General features: G+C 40.4%; 1 protein-coding gene across 1 annotated transcript in view; it reads right to left on the bottom strand.

Moving 5' to 3' along the window:
* Window positions 1–17,936, bottom strand: part of WDR44 (WD repeat domain 44) — an 81,173-nt gene extending 63,237 nt beyond the window's left edge. The window contains exon 1 of the mRNA XM_049644756.1: window positions 17,438–17,936. Coding sequence (XP_049500713.1) covers window positions 17,438–17,514 — 77 coding nt within the window. The 5' untranslated portion in view covers window positions 17,515–17,936. The remainder of the gene's footprint in view (window positions 1–17,437) is intronic.
* Window positions 17,937–18,759: the final 823 nt, after the last annotated feature.

Here is an 18,759-nt window from a genome sequence, read left to right as displayed (position 1 = left end):
ATATACTAGCTGACAGCACCCACAAACATTTTAAGAGTTTACAACAATAAGCCAGTCTTAACAGAATGCAATGGGGTGGGGATAAATATAAAATGAATGATTGGGGATATACAACTTAACAGCAAACCATGTAAAAACATTTAGGTACTTCTGCTGATTGCTCAGACACAGCAAAGGCTGTGATATGGCTGCTGCAATAGCTGGTGTAATCTGAGGAACTATTATGGCCAGGGCAAGGGGAGTGGTTCGATTCTGCTCCACTTCTCACCGATAAGAACACATTTGAAGAGGAACACTGATGAAAGAGAACAGATCTGCAAGAGAAAAACCAATTTGGTGAATGTTCTAGAAACCAAGTAGAATGATATACAGAACTAAGGATGCTAACCTGATGAAGACAAGGAAGAAATGAATACCTCTTTATTTGGGGGATCTGGGATTTATTTTGGTAAGTACAGGCAGTGAAACTTTGCAGGTAGTCTGATGTTTTCATTGCAACCTATATTTTAACTCTTAAACTGATATTTTATATTTGATATGCAGCGCATACATGTAACTATGAAGCATAACAAACAAAATGAACTGTGATTCACCATCTTACCTGACAATGAGAATAGCACGAAGACTAGGACAGCTACTGTGTTGCCCTATTCCATCTGCTGCCTTTCTCTTAAAGGGAACCGGTAGCCCAGATTTGATTTATTGTTCCCTTACTTTATCATTTTAAAAAGATAAGGTATCCCTGAACAATGTATTGTTAAGTTTTGTTATTTCTGAGCTTTGTTTTCACTGATGCACTTCCAAAGAAAAAAGTGTTGGACCCTAAAATAAACATTGCACTCAAAAATCTTAGTATTCCTGTCAGAGTAAAGGCTACCTTTTATCACTGCACACTCCAGTTGTATTTAAGTCTCCTAAGTGTGCCCATACCCACCAGTCTTCTGCTTCTCCCCCACCAAGGGATGCCAGATTTAGCAACCAGAAGTACAGGCTGCCCAGTTAAATTCCAATTTCAGATAAACAACAAATACACTTTCAATATTAAATGTTTATCTAAAACTGGAATTTCACCGGGAGTCCTGTATTTTATCAGGCAACCCTACTCCACACCCAAGTTAATTAAGTGGACAATTAATCCTATGATCTGTTGCTATGTGATAAAGGGACAAAGCGGGAAGAACTGCATGGCCAATGTCATTGTATAAACATTCATCTAAGTATTCAACAGTGTTCACTGACCAGAAAAAAAATAATTTGCACATGTGTGAATTCAAAGTTTTCCCAGACGGTGCATTCAGTGTGTATGCCCAAATGCAAATACCACTGTATATATGCAGTTAAGTACATTTTTCAAAAACACTCAGTGAAGAATAGGAAGGTATATTAATAGCTTAATTATGTTGGCTTGGATTGTCCCCTCTCCAAAAAACCAAATTCTCTAGATATGTAAATTGACTTATAACCATTATGTAAACATATTCATATCATTTGTAAGCTGTCCTCAGTATGTTCAAAATGAGGTTAACCTATATAGGTTAAATAAACATCAAGCCAACTTTCTAGATAAATATCAATTAAAATGATGTTGTCATTAAAAAGGGATTCAAGGGGCACCTGGGTAGCTCGGTGGGTGGAGCATGTGATTCTTGATCTAGGGGTCATGAGTTTGAGCCCCATGTTGGGTGCAGAGATTACTTTAAAAAATAAAACCTTTCAAAATACATAAAGAGGGGCATTTGGGTAGTTCAGTCGGTTAAGCGTCCCAGTTTGGTTCAGGTCATGATCTAACGGTTTGTGAGTTCAGCCCCGCATCGGGCTCCCTGCTGTCAGCACAGAGCCTGCTTCAGATCCTCATTCTCGCTCTCTCCCTCTCCAAAATAAACATTCAAAAAATGTCTTTTAAATAAATAAAGGGATTCAGTTACCATATACACAAAACTACTTTAGGACACGCTTCACTTTACAAAAAGGGATACCAGAAATATTTCAGATGCAATCAATACAGGTGTGTATTAAGAACGTACATGGATTAGATTCCCCAAACAGAAGCTAGTAACATGCACTCTTTTGCCTGGCTTACTAACCACAAAGCTCATCTTTTGGAACCAGGTATTGAAATGTCTGACTGCATAGGAGTCTTGGTTTATCAGAGCTGCAGCAAGTGGTTTCTCTCCAATCACTGGATCACCTTTTCCAATTTTCAACTTAAATCTTCATCACTCATGTGCTATGGCTTTAGGGTAATCAGGCCTTAAAATCACATAGCAAGTGCTTAAGTCTACTTTAGAAAAGAACACTGCGTTTGTATGGTTTCAAAGAGCCAGATCCCATAAACCATCCTACCTCTAGTGTCTCACCCTTTAGCTACAGACAGATCCTTCTGCCTTTTGGGCTTGGTGTTTCTTTACCTCTTACCTGAGGGTTATCCGAAAAACAAACAAACACAATCTGTAAGCCTTCTGAGAGCAGGCAGGAAGAAGAGGGCAAACTAAACCTACATCTGCCACCTGCTTCACGGTCAACTGAACAACGAGGAGCTCAAAGACCCACCTCCTAAAGTACACAAAGTATTAAAAGCAATCTCACACTTCACATTCGTGTTTCCAGACTTCTTACTGTACTGGGTGAAAAGAATATACCCAAACAATTTGGCAGCACACAGAAAAACAGACGAACAAAGTATTTTTCTGTCAGTAAGAGGATGCACCTTTTTTTAGGCTCTGAGAAAAAAAAGGTGGTTGGCTCTGAAGAAGCCTCTTGTCAGGTTGCAAAATTCCTGACAGGCTCCTAAAGGGTAAAAAGAGGCAACGACATAGAAGGAGGGAGTAGAGTCAGTCAGCTGGAATAAAGCTGGTAGCCTGGAAAACACTGTTCTTCTAGGAAGGTGACTACCAGGGGCCAACAGAGAATTACTCTATAGCTTGATTTTGTTTTTATCCTCCTCTTTTTTTTTTTCTTTCGCCTTTGCCATCAGGAAAACGAAAAAGATGAGCCTCAACAGTTTGTCAAGAAACTGAATCCACAGAACAGAGAACAGCTTTCCTGTACAAAGAAGGTGCTGGAGAATCTAAGGCCCTTGAGGTGAACAGGATATGAGCATAGATAAGGCCTTAGCCAGTCATTAGAGTAAGCAGGTAATCAGAAGAGTTTTGCTTTCTAAAGCCCAGTCAACTGAATAGGAAATAGTCTGCTTAGGGGAAACTGAGATCAACACAAAAGTGCTAAATCTAAATTATGAATCAGAAGGGTTCTGGTGATTAAAACACCCTGACATAAAGATTTTCTACCCACTAAGGCCAGGCAGAAAAACAACATCAAACACAAAGCCAAAAACTAAAACAAAACCCAAACCCCAGGTTGAACAAAAATTGAAAACAGTTCAAATTTAGATAAGATACTGTTTTATTTAAAAAAAATTTTTTTAACGTTTTTATTTATTTTTGAGACAGAGAGAGACAGAGCATGAACGGGGAGGGGCAGAGAGAGAGGGAGACACAGAATCGGAAGCAGGCTCCAGGCTCTGAGCCATCAGCCCAGAGCCCGACGCGGGGCTCGAACTCACGGACCGCGAGATCGTGACCTGAGCTGAAGTCGGACGCTTAACCGACTGAGCCACCCAGGCGCCCCGTTTTATTTTTTAAATCTTGCTCTAAGTGCATAGTTTTTAAAATTTGGTATGCAATACTGTTCGTTGGTATTGAAGTGTATTTACGGATCTTATTAGTTACATTCTTATGGGACATTTTATTAATCATATGTGAAGTAATAAAGTCACCCATAGAAAGTGGAAGTCAAGTAACACCTTCAACTAACAACAGTCCTCAAATTAAAGAAATGGGATCTAAGAGAGAATCATTTGCTAGCTTTTCAAAATCAAATCATTTATGACAGTATCACATCCATTCTCAGAGCTCTATTTTAAGTTGGCTACTACCAAAAGTGACAATCCCAACTAAACCTGAAAAGCCTAGGAATAGCAGGAAAAACATAAGTGCTAGGCAATCACAAACAAGTCTTATTTTCCTAGTATAACCTATCATGTCATGTTTTCACTAGGCAGTTGAAAATAGGACTCATTCATATTTCCCTAGATACATGGTAATACTGACTTATTAACAAGATTAATAAAAAGCCAAGAACATACTTATAATTATCAAATAAGGAATTAACTGAATCCCTCAAGATGTGAATTACTACTTCTAGTATTCTTTGAAAGGCCATTTTATGTTTTAAATACTATGAAAGCCAAGAACAATGTATCTAAAGTACCTAATAACTATTTTGTCAATGACATTAATGGGAATAGATGGTGAAAAATTTGGCACAATGGCTGTTTTTTGAAAGCAGGTTTTGTGGCAATATTTATAAATGATCTTTAATAAAATAACACCTCATGAAGAAACATAAATCTAGTCACATATAAAGTAATTACAAACTTTAAAAATAGACTCTTAAGCAACTGTGTGTATTTTGTCTAAAATGACAACTTGATTTTTCAAAATTGATTTACATAATTTATGTAGTTTTATGCCATATTCCTGAAGGAATATCTTGATAATCTACTTACTGACAAAAATAACAGAAAAGCATATCCATTCCCTGGGCCCACTCAAAAATTCTAAACTAAAAACATTCTACTTTGCACATTTACAGCCATTCAATAAATACCCACATTGAAACAATAACTCCAGGAGAAGACATCTATTTCACAATGTCCCAATTTGTTAAAGGGGGTTAGTTAACAATCATATCTATTAATGACTTAAAGTAATTTGTAAAGGGTGCCTGGGTGGCTCAGTCGGTTAAGCATCTGACTCTTGACTTTGGCTCAGATCATGATCTTGCAGTTGTGAGATCAAGCCCTGTGTCAGGCTCCCTCACTGAGTGTGGACCCTGCTTGAAATTCTCTCTCTCTCTGCTTCTGCCCCCCTCCCTTGCTCTCTCTCTCTAAATTAAACTAGGAAAAAAAAGTAATTTTTAGGGGCGCCTGGGTGGCTTAGTCTGTTAAGCGTCTGACTCTTGATCTCAGCTCATGTCTTGATCTCAGGGTTGTGAGTTCATGCGCTGTGATGGGCTCTATGCCCAGCGTGGAGGCTGCTTAAAAAAAAAAAAAAAAAGTAATTTTTAGTAAAATCATAACAGAAACAGGTAACTAAATTTATGACTGCCTGGAGAAGTCAATACTAATGCAGTCATGCTAAATCACTTTTAACTTATTTTTTAAAAAGTAAACAAGAGGTTGGACTACAGGCTGTATCAGAAGTGTTATCAAGTTAATGTGCTAATATGATTCTGTAAATTATCTAAAACACCCTATAGTGTACTAATCTTAAAAAGTAAATGCCCCGGGTGCCTGGCTGGCTCAGTAGGTGGAGCATGGGACTCTTGATCTTGGGGTCATGAGTTTGAGTCCCACATTGAGTCCCACCTGACTGACTTACTTGGTAGAGCATGTGACTCTTGATCTTGGGGTCATGAGTTCAAGCTGAATGGTGGGCATAGAGCTTACTTAAAAAAAAAAGTAAATGCCAATAACTTCTAAGGTCACCCTATATAAAAATTAGAGCTCTGAAGAATCTGTCACAACCCCCTCTTTAAAAACTTTACATAAGGGGCGCCTGGGTGGCTCAGTCGGTTGAGCGTCCGACTTCGGCTCAGGTCATGATCTCATGGTCTGTGAGTTCGAGCCCCGCGTCGGGCTATGTGCTGACAGCTCAGAGCCTGGAGCCTGCTTCAGATTCTGTGTCTCCCTCTCTCTCTGACCCTCCCCCGTTCATGCTCTGTCTCTCTCTGTCTCAAAAATAAATAATAAAACATTTAAAAAAATTAAAAAAATAAAAAAACTTTACATAAATAAATTCTATAATCAGTGAACTGATTACTCAGACTTTGAGATCCTTTGCTTTTCTCCTTCTGAGTTTACTGCTCAACACCAAAGATGGGCAGAGGAACAAAACTAACAAACAAAAAAAATCAAAGCAAACCATTTCTTTTTAAAATTTAAAAAAAAATTTACTGCTGTGATAAAAGGTTTGATGGGAAAGGAAGTTGTAAACTAATGACTGAACTGAGGTTTTGGTATAAGTGGTAGCTTTTAATTATTCATGTTCTCCCTCCATATCATGAATAATAGAAAAATGAACATATTTCTGTACATTTAATATTAAGCATTTTATTTAAATTTTTTTTTAACATTTATTCACTTTTGAGAGACAGAGAGAAATAGGGTGTGAGTGGGGGAGGGGCAGAGAGAAAGACACAGAATCCGAAGCTGTCAGCAAGCACAGAGCCTGACTTGGGGCTCGAACCCAAGAACCATGAGATCATGACCTGAGCTAAAGTTGGACGCTTAACCGACTGAGCCAGCCAGGCATCCCAAGCATTTTATTTTATAAATTTGATTACCATGCTTTATGTATCTGAATTTCTACTTCTGCATTCTTTAATGAAATATGTATTAGATACTTGATAAACACTCTAGAAAAATCTCAAATTACCTAGAATGCTTACCTACGTAAAACATTCTGAGTGGCAAGTTTATTATTGATTATAAAAAAGGCTATTCAATCTTATTTATAGCCTAAATGGTAATTACTGACAATGTAGGTTTTGTAATTACTTAGCTACTATGAATGCATTTTTCCCATTAATTTGACAGCCAGAAGAGGTTTGATTAGGTGGAAAATATTAATAACTACCACATGCATTCATTGTGACTGCTAAAACACACCTTTGAAGGGGAAGAAAAACAAAACAAAACATGGTGTTTCCAATTAGTGGCTTGTAGCCAAAAATATGAATCAGTTATACTAAAAAAAAAAAAAAAAAAGGAGAAGAAGAAAAAGAAAGAAAGAAAGAAAAAGAAAGAAAGAAAGCCACAAAACCGTGGCCTAAATAAACAACTGACAACAATCTACAAAACAAATACAGGGAAAAAAAATCCAGGATCAAGACGTTTTGATGAGGCACAGAACACAGAAGCCCCATCAGCACTGGCTCACATCTTGAGGGGTTTTCCCTTAGGAACAAAGAACATACCCTTTGAAATGCAGTAGCAGTATCTGGGATTCCAGCGCTTTCAGTAGCAAGGTCATTTTCTGACCTAGCTACTGTACCATAATCAATTCCATCAGCGCTTAAAAAGAACATTAAAAATACTGCTTTTTGGGGCGCCTGGGTGGCTCAGTTGCTTAAGCGTTCGACTCTTGATTTCGGTTCAGGTCATGATCTCCCAATTCATGAGATTGAGCCCCGAGTCAGGCTCTGGGCTGAGCATGGAGCCTGTTTGGGATTCTCTCTCTCCCTGCCCCTCCCATACTGGCTCTTTCTCTCTTTCAAAATAAACAAGTAAACTTAAAATATATATATTGCTTTTGGGGGGACGCCTAGGTGGCTCAGTCAGTTAAGCCTCTAACTCTTGATTTCGGCTCAGGTCATGATTTCCCAGGTGGTGGGATCAAGCTCCGCAGCAGCCTACCTTCTGAGCATGGAGCCTGCTTCAGAGTCTCTCTCTCTGCCCCTCCCCTACTCACACTGGCTCTGTCTCTCTCAAAATAAATAAACATTAAAAATATACTTTGTAGTGGCGCCGGGGTGGCTCAGTCGGTTAAGCATCTGACTTTGGCTCAGGTCGTGGTTTCTGAGTTCGAGGCCCCATCGGGCTCTATGCCTAGGGCTCAGAGCCTGGAGCCTGCTTCTGATTCTGTGTCTCCCTCCCTTTCTGCCCCTCCTCCACTCGCACTCTATCTCTCTCAAAAGTAAATAAACATTTAAAAAAATTATATAGATACTTTTCATTGTTTTAAATGAATTACACATACCCAAACAGCAGAAGAGTTAGTCTCATCATTCTAAGAATTCACATTTAAAACTTAACATCACAAATGTTTATAGTTTAGAAAAGAAAAGTAGGGCAAAACCTAATGTTTTATATCTTCATTCAAAACCATCATCTTAATTACCACAAAGTGGTAAAGCTCCACTTTTGCTGGCTGGCCCTTATCTACCCTGAGTTTTATTTGCAAAATTAGGGTAATAATTGTCCTACCTGTCTCACAAAAATTGTCCTTCTGTTTCACAGAACTGCAGGATAATCAGAAGAGATAATGTAACCAAGAGTACGTTGAAAACTAATGCCCAACATTGGTAGAGAGTATGGCATTACCATTCTTTACAAGTAACAACATAATACTTCTTTCTTGCTGTGAACACATTCATCCCTGGAAGAACCAGTTGGTAACAAGGAATTGATATGGCTATGGGATAACTGGAAACACCTCCCAAGGCTTCACTGTTAACATTTAATATTTGCTGAGTACAGGGCGTCCTCAAGTTACAAGGGTTCCATAAATCCAAACCACTGTCCTTGCCTCAGCCCCCTCCATTTCCTCCCTCTTTGCTCTTAATAGGAACTGGTGTGGGGGTGGGAGTACAGATTTGAGAGAACCAGGAAGTTCAAAAGTAGAAGAAAATGTGAAGAGAAGTGGAACACCACAGAGCATGCCTACTCACCATCCCTATCACCATCTAGACCTTTCTTTCACTACTACACATCAGCTGTGGACATCTCTCTATGCTGGGAAATAAGGCAAAGGTTAGAAGTCAATAGCTAAGAGCTATGACGTGGAACAAAAGAGGGATAGTAAAGTTCACTTAAAGGAAAAACAACTGATCTCAGTCATTAGCCATAATCTCTAAAGCCAATCCAAGAAAGTCAAAATACCAATTGCAAAATATTGACAAACCTACTCACTTTCACTCACAAAGGTGTTAGTGGGGTTTTTATTATTATTATTATTATTATTTTTTAGTAATCTCTACACCCAATGTGGGGCTCAAACTCAGAACCTCAAGATCAAGAGTCGTATGCTCCTCCGACTGAGCCAGCCGGGCACCCCACAAAGGTACTAGTTTTCTCAAGCTACCTATTTATTCATTCTGCTCACCTACCTTCCACTAACCCAATGAACTACCCTCACCTGCGATGCTAACCAATCCCACTTACCAATGTATTTACAATATCCAATTTAACCAATCTTTCCCTTGCTTGTTCTCAAAGATCCACCCATTATATGTCAGCCATCATGGTCCCTTCTCAGTTTTAAGGGACAGACAATAAGTTATTGAATCTCTGTACTGATGACATTGGGTAATCGAGGAAGGAGACAGCTGGGAATAAGTGGAGTAGAACTGAGCCTGCAGAAATGTTCAAACAACCTGCCATTTCAGTTTGACAGGAGTAGATAAGTGTATTTTAAAGGAGATTTTTTAAAAAACACACAAATTGTTAATAGTACTGCTAATAACCAGAAAGAGGATTTCCTCAGTCTCCCTGAGGATTCTCCTCAGTCAATTTAAACAGACTTTCAGGAACAAATTTAAAAGAGAACTATGGATATTAAGTTCATCCATGGCTAGTTTTTCCAGTTCAAGAGCAATGCCAGAAAAAACACTCTCACCTCTTCTTTTGAGCCTATTTAGTAACCAGTGGGTTTGAATACAGCTCTACATTCTATTTACTGGTTCTCTAGAAAGTCTGACCTGTAAGAATGCCTACAGTTCAATGAATTTGTACTGGAATAGTCTGTGACAATTAGTATTGGTCAAGTAGGTTTTATACAGGTATGGCTTGCTCTGTACAGGCTGCCTACTGGAAAATATTGTTAAAATTTTCTGTCAGAACCTTCCAAAAATTTTATGCTTCATGCTTGGCCTTTAAAAAAAAAACAAAAAAAAACCAAAACACATTTTCTCTCCCCCCTGCCCACCTCCTTCTTTCTAAAAATGTTAAGGATTGGGGCCCCGTGGACAAAGTAAACCTTTTACTGCCCCTAAATCTATTTGTGCAACTAAAATAAAGTTCTCCTTGGAGCATTAGCAGAATTTAACCACAGTTTTGATTAGGATACACAAGTCTTAAAATGAAACCGTTCTAATCACAATTTCAATAAAAATTCAAACCAGGAAGATTTAATCATTTCATAAACTTACAGTCTTACAAAATAATCTTTTATTTAACAAGATAAACACTTGGGACGTCTGGGTGGCTCAGTAGGTTGAGCATCCAACTCTTGATTTTGGCTCAGGTCATGATCCCAGGATCATGGGATTGAGCCCAGTGTTGCCTGCTTAAGATTTTCTCTCTCCTCCTCCGTGCACACACACACGCACGCGCACTCTCTCTAAAAAAAAATAAAAAGATAAACACACTTTGAAAAGTAAAAAAAAAAAAAATCTTTTTTTAAATTAAAAAAAAATTTTTTTTAATGTTTATTTATTTCTGAGACAGAGGGAGAGAGAGAGAGAGAACGCATGAGCGGGGAAGGGGCAGAGAGAGAGGGAGAAATAGAATCCGAAGCAGGCTCCAGGCTCTGACAGAGCCTGACACAGGGCTCGAACTCACTATCTGTGAGACCATGACCTGAGCCAAAGTCGTACACTCAACTGACTGAGCCACCCAGGAGCCACCCCCGCAAAAAAAAAAAAAAAAAAAAAAAAAAAATCTTAAGACTAAAATTCTACTTTGATTTTTAAAAGATTATTTATCGTTATGTATGGAAATGGATACTATTTACTAAATCATAGTGATTATGTCACTTAATGTCAGAGATTAATTGTGCATATTTAGAAGTCACTACTACACCCTACAATATTAACAAGCATGAGCACCAAAGACAAACACTAACACAAATACCAGCAGTTTATATATCCTAAATATTTGTTCAATATATTTTTTTGTTTGTTTATTTTTGTTTTAAGTAGGCTCCATACCCAGCATTGAACCCAGCTCGGGGCTTGAACTCACAACCCTGAGATCAAAACCTGAGCTGAGATCCAGAGTCGGTCGCTCCCCTGACTGAGTCAGCCAGGCACACCCCTCCCCGCTGCTTCTTCTTTTCAAAGTAAACTCTATGCCCAATGTGGGGCTGGAACTCACGACCCCAAGATTAAGAGTTGCATGCTCTATTGACTGAGCCAACCAGGTGCCCCTTCAATATCCTTATTTTTAGCAAGACAAGTAAAGTCTTATGGTTCAAAACTATTTTATTTTCATGAATTCTGAGGTTTTTAAGAGATAAAAAATGTACTTGTCAAGTAAATATGAAGACTTCTATTATAAAGACCCATATAATAATTCAGTCTTTACCTTTCAGAATTTTCCTGTTTATTCCAAGGCTGCAAAGGAAAGATAACCCTTCCTATTAAATTTCTAAACAATTTTTCTCAAATTAGAATGAATTAATCTAAGGGCTAAACATTCTTTCTACAACATACAGAAATCATTTTTGTTAGAAGCCAGATTACTTATTTGGTAGCTGCTGATAAATCAAGGTGCTTTTGGGTCACTTCATTTAGTGTGTGATGATACCAAGTCTAAAATCACATTTACAAATACATTTCTTAAATGGTCACTCTTGATCTTGAAATTTATTCTAGCTTGTATCACAAAAGGATGGCCATCGGATGTCAGTTGTGCAATGTACTCAATCTTCAAGACAATGACTAACAATGGAACTGAGAACAGGAGTATGAGGAACCGTTCCCTAAATGCATTCTTGTTAAATTCTGTATGCTTAAAATGTTTGGAGACAAAAAGGTTTTGTGGACTTAAAACTAATTGACCCTGATGGAATGCCAAACTGTAAACTGCCAGACAGCTGCAGCTGGTAATAAAATGCTAAGACCTGAAGAGCTTTAGCAGAACCTGATTATATGGTAATCCTAGTAGCTGAGAGAAGGCAAAAGAGCTAGAAGAATAACTGATAGGCTGGTTGCTATGGTAACCAAGATAAATTTGTATACTGACTGGGGAAAACATTGGGATTGCCATCAGGTATGAGGCCCACACTATGTCTCACGTGCTTTTTCTTCAATTTTGAATCACGAGATGACAAACTAACACAAAGACCGCTCAGTTTGAAGAATAGGGTTCTGCTCTGAAGAGTAAGGAAAGCACCCAATTAAAGGTTTAGCTGTTTAGCTGCATAATTTGACAGACAGCTAGAGGGGAAAAGACTTTGTGAACGTTTGTAGAAATCAGTTTAACTCTGGGTAGAAAACAGAAATGTAGGTTATTTACCAGTTCAATTTAGACGTCAGGAGGATATCATAAAGTACCTACAATTTTTGTTACTTTAAATTTTGTTTGAGGTTATTTCTTATGGGATATTAATCTTTTACAAAAAGGATTATTTAATTCCCACTATGTAGGTGTGAATGTAAAACAATAGTAACTGGTGTGCTTTGTTTTAGCTCAGTTATCTATACTCCAGGAAGCAGCCTTTTAACTTGGGTCTCTATTCACCACCTCTAACCACTACCCCCATCAACCAAACCCTTCTTCCACCTACACTACCCCGGAAGTAATTACCAGAATTGTGGGCAGAGTATGAGGAGGAAACAAACAGTGTCTTCAAGGGGCTTTCCTAGCAAAGTCACTCGACTTTATCTACAGTTAAAACAATGAGGAGAACACATGGATGGTTGTGGAGTGTATAGGTTACACACTTAGGTCTCAAATACCAATAATTAGAAATCATTTGCTGTTCTGTAGGGCTACAACTGAATTGTCACCATCCTACAAGGATGTAGGCTTTCAAGATTTTAAAAATCAAATTTTATCTACCCTATTTTATGCAGTTATCACAAGAACGGAGTAAAGTTTTCAGTTAATAGGAGTTTGTACAGATTCAAATTGAGTCCCCAAATTGCCATACTAATACAGACTGTTCTACCTCCATGAGTCACCAATTGATAGTTGGAGGCCACTAAATTTAGAGCCTGAATTTACCTTATATGTAGGTCCCTCTCCCCACCTCCATATAATGTTACGTGGGTGTGATAAACAGCATTTACAAATATATTTCTATCAATCCACAAAGTCAAAGGCAATCAAATATAATCCATGATTTATAAATATAATCTGATTAAATGCCAACCCATGAACAGCCATTTTTAAGGAATCTTTCCTAAAGTAACCCATACTGCACAAATTTTTTTTATTGAAACTTGTATCAATTTTCTCTCAGAAAGAAATGTTTCTGATGCTTAAGTAAAGTGAGAAGCTGCGTTTCAACAAAGGCAGCTATGCAACTTGTTGCTTTTAGACTGAACTATTCTTCAGGACAGTTTGATCTCAGTTCTCATCATTTAAAAATCAAGATTTCACCATTACTTCAATCTAAAATGATAGACTGGTGGGGCTCCTGCTTGGTTCAGCTGGTAGAGCATGCAACTCTTGATCCCAGGGTCGTGAGTTCAAGCCCCACATTGGGCAAGGAGCCTACTTTAAAAAAAAAAAAAAAAAAAAAAAAAAGAAAAAAGATGGAGTGGGGTTAATACTAACTAGACTCCTTTTTCTTTTGTTTCTTCCTAGACTCCTGAAACTGAACTAAATAACAACCACTGTTCTTAGATCAACCTTTCTGCCACCTGTTTTCATCCTGATTTGGAGAAAATTAGTGGGCAAAAGTTAGAATCCTAGACAGAACAGTCAATATCCTCTGACAGCAGGGCATGAAAAAACAGAATCAAGGTAGACAGACCATCTTAAGATCCCACTAACAGGGTAAGGGCCAGTAACCTAGAGCAGGGATAGCTAGCAGTATTTTCCCTCCTTCCACAGACAAGGCAACATGGTATAAATGAGGAATCAGGAGACTTGGGTTCTAGTTTCAAGTCTGCTACTAATTAGCAATGTGTTGCCTTCCCTCACTGAGCCTCGTTTTCTCTTTCACAGTTAAATGGGAGGGCTGGACTGAATGATCTCTGATCCTTTCCTATTCTAAAAATGTCAACCATTCTATCCTTCCTTCCAAGGCCTCAAAAATATTTTGGTTGCCATTAAAAAAAATAATAAAGAAAGAATGCTCAAAAGGTCACATTTATTTTCATAACATGTTCTCACTGCCAGCCTTTAGTATGCGTATGTATGTATAATCCACACAAACTAGCAGGAGCATTCATCTTATATCTAATTTACCCAGTAAACATTTAACTTAAAATCAATGGGTCTTGAATCATGTACCAAATATCATCAAGTCTGCTAAACTAAAAACTTTTTTAAAAAATCATGGAAAGATTTCCCAAGAACAAAAGCTTATCAATAAAAGCACACTATTAAACCTCAACACGATGACAGACTTTTAGAGTTGCAGGAGTTCTCAGAGTGTAATCTCAATTTAAAGATGAGGAAATGAAATGACTCAGAGTCCAGGGCTTTTTTTCTACTATACCTCACTTCCTCCTCCCTTTCCTGCTTTATCAAAAGACAGCATAGTAGCAAAAAGAACGCTAGACTGTGAGACTGACCTGGATTCCAGTCCTCATTGACATTAATTTGCTGTGGCACCTTGGACAAGTCATTTCCCCTCTTTAGGCTTTGGTTTTCACAATATTTTATATGTAGAAAGTTAACTGTATGCCCCTTCTACCTGTAACATGCTAGGATCTTATTAAATTCTTATCTGATACAACAAAATACACATTCCTGAAAGAGAAAGTGGAAATTTCTAGTCAAGAGAACCAAAAAGCAGGCTGCTGCTTTTAAACAGATGCATCAGTTCAATTTAGCAAGCTGGTCCTAAAGCAATTTACTCCAGAATCTCTTGGAAGAAGATATCCCCGCCCCACCCCCGCCTCTAGACAGACAGACAGACACACACACACACACACAAAATGTGAGGCAGCTATGACATACTGCAAAAAAAAAAAAAAAAAAAAATACTGGACTAGGAGTCTGAAGAACTGGCTTCAAATCCTAGCTGTCACTTACAAAGCTGTGTGTCTCATAGGCCAATTCATTAACCTCTCTGAAGCCTAAGGTTCCTCATATATAAAAACGGAGAGAACAAGGAAATCTGAGCTAAAATATCACTCAAAAGAAAGCTTTACAAATGTGGTGCATATTGCAAAGCTGGGCAAGTGGAGATGATCTGCCACTATGGAAAAGTAGGCTGGACTAGAATGAAGTCTGTCTATTAAAAAGCAGGGCTGATTTTTAACTTACTAAATTTGCTTTCCAAGACTAGAACAACAAAGTTGAAGATACCACTGGAGGGGAACAGAAGAAATAAATCAATTTTAGGAAACGGACTGTGTATTTGGATTCTGATTAACAAAACATATGAGATAACTCTCGACTGTCTAATCAGTTCACTAAATTTCATGAAATGGTCTGTGTACTGTGGCACACCCAACAGCAAGGAACACTTCTTAGTTTGCAAACTCAGTCTGTTAACCTCTTAGAGTTTGCACGGTGTGCCACTCCAATTCCTATCAAGGGACAGAAGGCATTTCTGATAACCAGATATCCAGTGACACCATCTGTTTCCACAAATCAAGATTTCTCACTGCATTTCTAGGTTGTTAGTTACCCGGCCAAATCTCTTCACAGTACGTTATGCAAAAGACAAAACCTGTCACAAAGGGTAGAGGAAATGTTAATGATGCCAACCTTTTTCAGTCCTCCCAGTACTGCTAGTTCTTTTCAGATTCAATTCTCCAGATGAGTCTAATTCTCTTCCAAATTTCTCCCACGAATACAGAATGAAACCGTGAAATTCACAGACTGACACCATAGTTTTATCCATACAGCTCAACACGTTGAATATTTGGACAGGTTATAGAGTCAAAATTAGAAGGGTGGATCCCAAAAGACGTTTTTACTTTTCACCTACTACAGAAGGATCAAAGTGCTTGAGAAGCTCTATTATCCCAAGAGGCAAAAAGTGATTCTATTAATTCTATCAAGATGACTCACTGGGTTCAAATAAGTTAAATAGCTCCAAGTTCTGCATACTTCCTCCCAAAGTAAGCACCGTGTGAAGTTAAATTTGTTAACTCCAAGAAAGGAAGGAGAAGGGAATGGACATTTGAGTTCTTCCTCTGTGCCAGGTACTAAGCTAGATAATATACACTCCTGATATAACTGTCCTTCAAAATTAAATGTTTCGTTCATTGAAAAGAAACAATACTCACATATTTCTAAATTGATTACAATCATATACATAGATTGTTATTTCCTCCCCCCACTCCACACACATTCAAAAGGTCTGTCATTTAACCTAAATCAACAGTTCCTTACTTTGAGGGGAAAAGCACAAAAACAGAATTTTGAGGGTATCCAATGTATTTGGAAATCCAAAAGTATTTTCAATCCTCCACTGTCTAGCGATGAGCTTGTTTCAGATACTGAACTTGAAGGAGACTGCGTGCCATCTCAAGATTGGCCACTGCCACCCAAAAATCTTTTAATAGTGATAGGAAGGTTGGTGGAAACACATCTGCGACCTACCAATGAACATTTCTGATTTTCGTGCTGTAACTCTTTGGGTATATATCATATATAATATATATTAGGCTTTCGAATGTCTTCTAGAAAGTACAAATAACTTGATTTGCAGCAAACATGATATTTCTTCCATGGGGGTAAGCTTGAGAATTGAAGGCAGATCAACGCCTGTAACCATACAGCGTCTACTGACACTAACATACGAAGTTCACCAATTCTCAAGTTCTTACAGCACGAAAATACATTTCCCTGCCTCTACTTCCACACAAGCCCGCAGAAGAGTTCGGCGAAATAGCTTTAAATCCCGTTTCAACTTTGAGAAGAGGAGGAGTGGGTAAGAACAAGTCCCAGGCAAGCGGAGCATTCCAACTACTGCACTTCCTTACTCAGAATCTCCCATACTAATCATCACTAAAACATCTTGCAGAATTAGATAAATGACACAAAGCTGTGGCTCTCCTTCCAACCACCAGATTACTCAGCACTTGTTTGTATCTCTGTAGCCGGTTGTGTACAATTGCGTCCGGCTCTCCTTTTAAGACAGCGTCCTCCCGAATGGGAAGGACCTCGTCTTCGATTTCCTTTGCCTCGCCGTAAGGTGCTATTTTAATAAAACACTGTTGATCTAGAGTACATCAGCTAGAGGACTCCCCGAAGTAAATACCCAACCTTCCCCCCCCGCTCCTTCTCTTTCTGGGCAACGAAAAGAGGACGGCGAACAGTTACGGCCACCTCTGAAACGAACAGGCAAGTTAGCGGCACCAGAAAAAAACAAACGAGAAATGCAATTTCTCCTTTAATCCGTGGTCCCCAAGGCCAAAACGGATGTTTCAGAGGTAAAGCGCGGAACCCCACCAATACAGATCGCCGGCTCTCGGGCACGTAAACTGTCCCACCTCGAAGAAAGCCGGACGAGACGAGAAAGGGGCTCCGTAGCCCCAGGGACCGCTCGCCCAGGGAATGGAGGGGGTTTGGCCGAGGTGGGCGATTCCCCCTCCCCCGAGTCCCTCTGAAGTGCCCGAGCGAGACACCGAGGAGCAGCGGTGGCGGACACAGCGGGACCCGGGAGGGGTGCGGTGGGGAGGCACTGGGGGAAGCCGGGGGACTGGAGCGCCCGGCTTCTGGGCCGTAGCTCCAGTGACTTACCCCACAGGGTCGCCGCCCCCTAGGTGCACATCTTCGGGGGCATCAAAGAATTCCTCGGTGTCGCTTTCCGACGCCATTTATAGGACACACCCGCGGGTGAGGGGGCCGACGCCGCCTGGAGGGAGGGTGACTTTCGTCTCCTCCTCGTCGTCCTCCACCCCGGCGAGACCGTGGGGAGGTGGGTCCCGGGCGAGGACAGGGACGGAGCGGACTATCTAGAGTGAGGTGCCGGTGAGGGGCAAGGGGCCGCCGTCAGCTGCCGGGCTGCGAGGATGACCGGCCGAGCGGCAGCCTGAGTAGGCGGCGGTGGGTCCAGGGACTGTTGCTGCCGCCGCTCCCGGCGATAGGTGTACAAGGAGAGCGAGAGAAGAGGCGGTGGCTCTCTGTGGGGGAGGGCGGGCTCGCCGACGACAGCAGCTCCAATTTCTCCCGCAGCAGCAATTACAGCAGCTGGGAGAGCCAGTTGCCCGCAAAATACGGACGCGCACCTAACCTCGCGAGATTTCGGGAGGGGCCGGTGAAAGCGTGGGCGGGGCGAAGAGAAGGCGGGGGCGGTTCCAGAGCGGCGGCGCTCAGATTTCTTCCACCCGAGAGGCCTATCAAAACGGCGCAAGCGCGTTGAGCGCGTTCGGCGAGGGCCGGAAGTAGCGGAGGGGGGCGGAGAAGAGCCTCCTGAAGGGAGGAGCCGAGAACCTGCGCAGGGGCGGCGTGGTGCCTCGGTTCTGAGGGAGAGCGCCCGGCGTGGGTGGGGTCGTACAGATCGACTCGTCCCCTAACTCGGCAGATGCAAAGACGGGCATCTTCAGAGGGGTGGTGTTGAGTCCTTTTTTTCCCTTGTGAGGAAATGCTGTCGGGAGACGCTGGCATTGTGTCATCAGCATTTACGTCGTCTTAAGGTATCCAAGCCCAGGATATCCCACCACCTCTAGGACATAGGCAAGTCCATCACCTCTAGCGTTTCGGAAATAACCTGCCCTAGGTACTACAAGATTTCTAATTGAGATCCCTAGATACGACCCTGCCGGCCAGAGGGTGGGGTCCATGAGAGCTACTTGGGGAGTGTGCCAGTTTCATGGATCAATGATGGATTTGTTGCTGGAGCTGCGCCGACGTAAGGCCTCCAGTTACTCTTTCTCTCCGAATATTTGTTGCCACCCACACTTAACGTGAGGGAAATTCTTACAGACTGGCCGAGGTGTGCATCAGTCAAGTGGTAAATATATATTGAACAGATACCGTTGCAAAGCTAAGAGCTAGTAGCTCCATTCTGACCCTCGATTGCCCAATGTCCAGCGATGAAAATAGAAAAGTATTTTTTCAAA

Source organism: Panthera uncia, chromosome X, assembly GCF_023721935.1.
Source record: "Panthera uncia isolate 11264 chromosome X, Puncia_PCG_1.0, whole genome shotgun sequence".
NCBI classification, from domain to species: Eukaryota; Metazoa; Chordata; class Mammalia; order Carnivora; family Felidae; genus Panthera; species Panthera uncia.
The sequence above is the reverse complement of the archived record's forward strand: the minus strand, read 5'-3'. Positions and strand labels throughout refer to the sequence as shown.